Source organism: Triticum dicoccoides, chromosome 3A (assembly GCF_002162155.2).
Source record: "Triticum dicoccoides isolate Atlit2015 ecotype Zavitan chromosome 3A, WEW_v2.0, whole genome shotgun sequence".
Lineage (NCBI taxonomy): Eukaryota > Viridiplantae > Streptophyta > Magnoliopsida > Poales > Poaceae > Triticum > Triticum dicoccoides.
This window is the reverse complement of record NC_041384.1, coordinates 58,132,879-58,139,397: the sequence shown is the minus strand read 5'-3', so window position 1 is coordinate 58,139,397 and position 6,519 is coordinate 58,132,879. Positions and strand designations below refer to the sequence as shown.

Here is a 6,519-nt window from a genome sequence, read left to right as displayed (position 1 = left end):
CCATGCATCAACAGGCAGTGCAGGGGCACGGCAGCTGGGACGGCACCACTATAAAACCGCGACATCTCCCGTGCTTCTTCTCACCACACACCACACAAGGCACTCCACTTTGTATGCTCATTTGATTCCAAGAAGCTCTAGTCCATAGCATCCACCATCACTACACCACGGTTCTTAATTGAAGGCATTTTTCTAAGGGCAGTTTGTAAATGCCTCAAATTCGCGCTCAAAGGTGGCGTTTTAGGAAAATGCCTCGGATTGATGCAGCTTTGGAGGCGTTCTAGAAAAGTGCCTCGGTTGATCCAGCTTTTGGAGGCACTTTTGGAAAGCGCCTTGGATTATTGCAGATTTGGAGGCGTTTTAGCAAAATGCCTTTGGATTGATGCAGCGCAGCAGGGCCGGCAGCGGCAAACTGGCCACATATTGCGGCCGATGCGGGTTGCCGTGCTGCTGCAGCGCGACCTTCAGTGTTCAAGCTTGCATGAGTCTCCCTCTCTTGGCCGTCATCGTCCAATCAGCCGCCGCCGATGAGCTACGTAATGATATTTTTGTTCGGGGGACATGCTAATCTGCAAATTCTTTTGGGAAATTTGATTCGCAACAATCAAACGACTCCAAGGCACCAGGGAATTGAAGAATCGTTCCCCTGTCTAAGGTGGCGTGAAGGTTCCTGGTGGAGATTGGGGACATTAGCGACGGTTGATGACGACAAAATCTTTAATATTTATGACGTAGGTTCCGTTGCAAATCGGAACTTCAGGCAGGTTCTAGTGGTCGTGAATCCTGTTACTGCCATTTAATTAATTTTTTTCCCGGCCGAGCTTTCCACACAACCGATCAATTTAGTCCCATACTGCTTAGCTAACAAGAGTTAGACGTGTTTAAAAGGAAGAAATGTGTGCACAGCTCCACAAGTACTTACACAGCCAGGCGAGATGATTTATCGCATAGATTCAAGCACTAACTATAGCGTACTATACAGTACAATATATGTATGTGCTTTCCAAAACTCGCCGCAAAATACAATTCCCTTCGCGACTATATACAGCGTCTTTCCAAAACGCCGTCTATTCTATGTGCGGGCGTTTTATGAGCCTTGTGAGACGTTTGAAAATGTCTCCTATTGTAGTACGTGCTGTAGTGCATGGCACGGCGTTTTCTGGCTGTGCTCGCCGTGGCCCTGGCGCTCTTGCAGGCCGCCTCGGCCAAGTCCTGGCTGGACAAGAGGTTCAACACGGACGGCACCGTCCGGACGGGGTAGGAGGCCTCGGGCCAGGAGGTGGTGATGCTCAATCTCAACCAGCAATCCGGCGCCGCCGGCTTCAACTCCAAGGAGCAGTTTCTCTACGGTGAGTTCAGCATCCAGATGAAGCTCATCCCGGGAAACTCCGCCGGCACCGTCTCCTGCTTCTACGTAAGTCGACCAGCTTAATTAATTTCGTTAAGGACCAACATTAAACTCGCCCTATCGATCTTTATATTTTTAGCTGATCCTGCGTCGCTGTTAATTGCAGCTTTCTTCCGGTGACGACGAGTGGCGCGACGAGATTGACATGGAGTTCATGGGCAACTCCAGCGGCCACCCGGTGGTGCTCAACACCAACGTGTGGGCCAACGGCGACGGCAAGAAGGAGCACCAGTTCGACCTCTGGTTCGACCCCGCCGCTGACTACCACACCTACACCATCATCTGGAACCCGGAGAACATCCTCTTCAAAGTCGACAACCTCTTCATCCGCTCCTTCAAGCGCTTCGGCGGCCTCCCCTACCCTAGCTCCAAGCCCATGAGGCTGCACGCCACGCTGTGGGACGGCAGCTACTGGGCGACCGAGAAGGGCAAGATCCCGATCAACTGGTCCAACGCGCCCTTTGTCGTCTCCTACCGCAACTTCTACGCCAACGCCTGCGTCAGCGGCGGGGCGTGCCATGCCGGCAGCGACAGTTGGATGAAGAAGCAGCTCGACGGCGCCGAGTGGGGCATCGTCAAATGGGCGGAGCGCAGTTACATGCGCTACAACTACTGCGACGATGGGTACAGGTTCCCGCAGGGGCTCCCCGCAGAGTGCAGCCGCTACTGATCCCAGCCGGACCGGCCGGGCATCCGGTGTTGATATTGACATCTTTTTCTTGGAAGCGTACACTATTCTTGTTTTCTTTGTGAATTTGTGATTAAAAAGCAGCCCTACATCAATGTGTGGGCGATTGTTTGTATACTAGTATTTTTTTTTCCTTCAGAAAAGAAGCATGTAAATTTCACCGTGCCTTTGAATCGATACAGCAATACAGTACATTTATGAGCTATGGTCGAAAATTTTGTTTTGGTGTCACTGAGCAAAGAACTTCAAAAGAATGACATATACTCCGCCTTACCGGTAGTGCTAGATATATCCGTTTGAGTGACAAATAATTCCAGACGCAGAGTATATAGTTAATGAACTCCCAGATAAACGTAATCCTATATCATTATGCGCTTTTTATTCACAAGCATTATATATATACTCAGGAAAATTCGGGCATCGACGGCTCAACAGTGTATTACCGTAGAATGCAATGCATGTGCATATAGTGCTGCGCGGCAAAGCATGTTCGGCCAATCAGTATTGATATATATATGGACACGTACGTTTGCTTGTCCAAGAAGACAAGAGCACCTGTATCAATGTATATCATGCATGCATACGCGCTACTACATCTTTATACCCGACTGTGCCAGCAGCCACAATAATGCATATCTATCCTTCTCCGGCACCGCGTGTATGGTCGGTTTACATATATACTTTTGTGTTGTCCTCCACTGATAATATCGTTCGCTGGTGTTTTTGATATACACTATTAGGAAAAGGCCTACAAGTGGCACATCTGTTTTCGCTACTAAAGGCGCACTACAGGTGCGCCACTAATACCACATCATTAGTATTTTTTGCTAATGGCGCATTACATGTGCGTCATTAGTATATGGTATACTAATGGCGCACCACGCAGTTCGTCATTAGTATAGCCCACGGTGCGCTATTAGTATGCCTTTCATGGGGCATATTTATCCATTTGCTTTGGCATACTAATGGCGCACTGGTGGATGATGCGCCATTAGTGTGCTCTGGCTTACTAATGGCGTACTATGTGATGATGCGTCACTAGTATGAATATTAGGCATTATTTTTTTCCTTTTCTGATATGTTCACAGGTTACAAAATATATTATTGGACAGAATTTAGACAACACCACACAGCAACAGCAGATTCATCGAATACAATAGAAGATTAGTCTCCGAATACAATTCATCATATTAGTCTCCGAATTCAAAAGACCGAACAAAGATAGAACATTACAAGTCTCGAGACCGCGAGTAGCGAGTTTGTAGGAAGTAATACTAATCCTAACAAGTCCTACTAATCATCATCATACAACTTCTACTCGTTATTAATAACAAGTCATACGATCATCATCTTGATAGTCATCGAACCAACCCTACTTAATTGTTCTTAGCACATGATCATCAGTATTAGGCAGGACCTAAATACCCTATTTAAGGTAAAATAGCATAAAACAATATAGACCTTGACTCTCCATTATGGAGAATGGAGATAATCCTGTCTCCAATTCTTGCGCTTCGCTTCCTTTTGCTTCCAAGAACCTCCTTACGACTGTCCATATATTTTTTCCATCCTTTAATTTTCATGTCTCCATTTCTTTTAGAAATCTCGTATGGACAGTTGAGATTCGTAGGATGACCTGGCTGTATGTTCAAAATATTAAGACTACCTTTCTGATACATCAAATGAGGCACACAATTCTCTGGGATTATCTGTTGAAAAACATAGTAATAACTTCATAGTTAGCAATGATGTACTAGTTTTAGAAGTATGCAAAAGATGCACGGATATCGTAATAGTAAAAAATCTTATCAAGGTATCTCCATGGTAGTTACCGTAGTTGAACACATGCACTAGTGGCACGTATTGACCATAATGTTGAGGAGTTTGATTGTAGATATTGTAATTCTCAATGTCAGTACAAAATCCGACTAGAGATTTTTCTCCTTGTAAGTTGTTAATTCAGAGCCATCGGTGTAGTGGGTTTTGTCTACCATCTCCCGCACATTCTTTGAACAATAAAAATAAGCTGTCAATGGAAATAAGCTGTCAACTATTTTGAAATGAACAATATAAATTAGCTAATAACTATGTTTGAGAAACTCACATAGCGGTAGAATTGGAGGCGTATCAACAAGGACCCAAATGTCCATATTGTCTTGCTCGATTTTAGGATCACCAAGATCCATGTTGACAAGCATACCCTCATCAAAAACATACATCTTGCAAAATGCTTCCCAATTTTTGCAACCAAAATGGGTTACGCTCCCAGAATTATACAGATTTACTTCAAAGTCCACATCATGATGAGTCCTTCGGTGAATTTTTTTTGTTTCAGAAATTTCATGGTCTTCAAAATCCATCGTCTCCAAGACACAGCGTCTTGCATGGCATGCGATAAGCTATACTCGAATTGTAAAAGATGAAAATTACACGTTGAAATAGTTGAAGTCATGCTTAATTATGAAAATAACACTTGTCGTCGTTGCGTATCATTTCAACTTCGAAGGTCTCCTCGAGCTTAATGCTGAAGCGCCGATCATCGTCGAGGTGAGGCATGTCGCACAGACCTCGATCGTCGTGGCACCAGCCGCACTCCCCCGGGAGACTTGCGTCGTCCGATGACGACATATCCTATGTTCATAATTCAAAACTACATAGGATGAGTGGTTCCTCTTCCAGATTAGGGTTTATCGATGACGAGCAACTGACATTAGTAATAACTAATAGTTGATATCACACTTCTATATGTATAACACAAGAGGCAGTTGATCCTACTTAATTAAGTACTAAGATACCCCGGGCCATGCATTTGTCGCAAGTAGCCCATATGTCCTATTTTTAGCAAAGTCATGCTAAAATTCACGAAAAATTTCATCATGACCTTTGCTGAAAATAGGACATATGGAGTACCCGAATATGCCGGAACGGAAGTTAATCGACATTCCGGCAAACTCAAGGGCCTCTCGGGGTACCTGCAAAATCATCACCACACGATGGTCAGAGACAAAACCCAGCAAACTCCTTCCCTTCACTCGGGGTGCAGCAATATATCTTCTAGCCATGAAAAATAATACCAACTAGGATCGGTATGACCTTCGTTTTTCATTTTTTGTATGATCAATTAAATCTTCTGCAAGCTTATATGAAAAGGTTCAGCAACATGAAACGTAACTCTTGCTTGGTGTTCCAAATCATTTCATTTATATTTTAAATAACAATAGGAATTATTTCATAATAGAATTTACCCCAAAAACAAATTCCTTTAATGCCATTTTCAAACTCTGAGTTGCCTCTGTTGCACTAAAACTAATTCAAATAATTTTTAAAAAATTGCCATAAATTTTTTGGGAGACCCTATAATTCCTATAAATCATTTTTGAACAAAGACCCATCCTACTCTTTTGAAATTTTTGAGAGAAACACCCACTTTTCCATTCTGATCCATTTTCAGTTTACAACTACAACCCTATTTCCCCTAGCTCCTAAAAATCTAAAAAATTATCCCAACACAAGAACAGTACCTACACTCCTTTTTCCCAAACATCTCCTGATCACAAGTTCTAAATTTTCAATAGGCCACATGGATTTGCTGAATCAGCATAAACCTTTCAAGTACCAAAAATGCAGCATTTTCTTGGCATGACCAAGCTACTTCACGGTAATTCATATTTTAAGAATTGTCACATTTCATATATTGGCTTTTTCAAAACAAAAAAAGTATCTATGGGGGCTGCAACTGCATGTTGTGTATCAATGTACCTTATATATATCACGAATCTAAACTAGACAAACACGAATCTAAACTGAACAATTAATAGGTTGCAAGAATATATAAAATCTGAACATTACTCAATTATGAACAGTACACTTCTCAAATTCATAGAAATTTCACAGAGAGAGAGGGAGACAGCAAGGATTCAGATTCAGAGAAGTGCAGCGGGAGGGAAGTGGAGAGGAGGAGCAGCAATAGTTTTGAGGTTTCAGAGAAGAGCAGCGGCAAGACGTTGAGAGGAGGAGCAGCAGGAGTAAAGCAAGAGGGAGGAGCAGCAACAAGGAGAGGGCGAGCGCGACTGTGGGAGGCAACACGCAAGTGCGTGTGTGCGCGGGCGCGGCCGACTGCAGCGACAGCGCAGCAGCGAGGCAACGCAGGAGCTTGACGACGGCGGCTACGGTGACGAACCTGACGGGGGAAGGGGGAAATCGGTCAAGGGCCTCACCGAGGTGCTCGACGATGATCTCGGGAGGTCAGGGGTGGCCGGGGTGGAGCGATGTGACGAGATGGACGAGGGAGGACGAGGTTGGGGAAGACGACGATGGCGATGATACGGTGCAGCTCCGGTCGATTGAGAACCCGTAGATGAGGAAGCAGTCGACGGCGGTCCTCCTGGACGTCTCCGTGCAGCGCGGGGTGACTGGTGGCGGC

The 6,519-nt window shown here is 44.6% G+C and overlaps 1 protein-coding gene across 1 annotated transcript; it reads left to right on the top strand.

Moving 5' to 3' along the window:
* The first annotated feature begins 967 nt into the window (after positions 1-967).
* Positions 968-2,243, top strand: LOC119271213 (xyloglucan endotransglycosylase/hydrolase protein 8-like). The gene is made up of 2 exons (XM_037553125.1): positions 968-1,414; positions 1,515-2,243. Exons 1-2 carry the CDS (start codon positions 1,286-1,288, stop codon positions 2,076-2,078), a joined length of 693 nt encoding a protein of 230 aa, XP_037409022.1. The 5' UTR covers positions 968-1,285; the 3' UTR covers positions 2,079-2,243.
* The last annotated feature ends 4,276 nt before the right edge of the window (positions 2,244-6,519 follow it).

Excerpts from the sequence above, each read along its gene's own strand:
- LOC119271213 (XM_037553125.1), top strand. The coding sequence starts at position 1,286 with ATGCTCAATCTCAACCAGCAATCCGGCGCCGCCGGCTTCAACTCCAAG. Across the intron at positions 1,415-1,514 it reads GCACCGTCTCCTGCTTCTAC|CTTTCTTCCGGTGACGACGA; the intron begins GTAAGTCGACCA and ends TGTTAATTGCAG.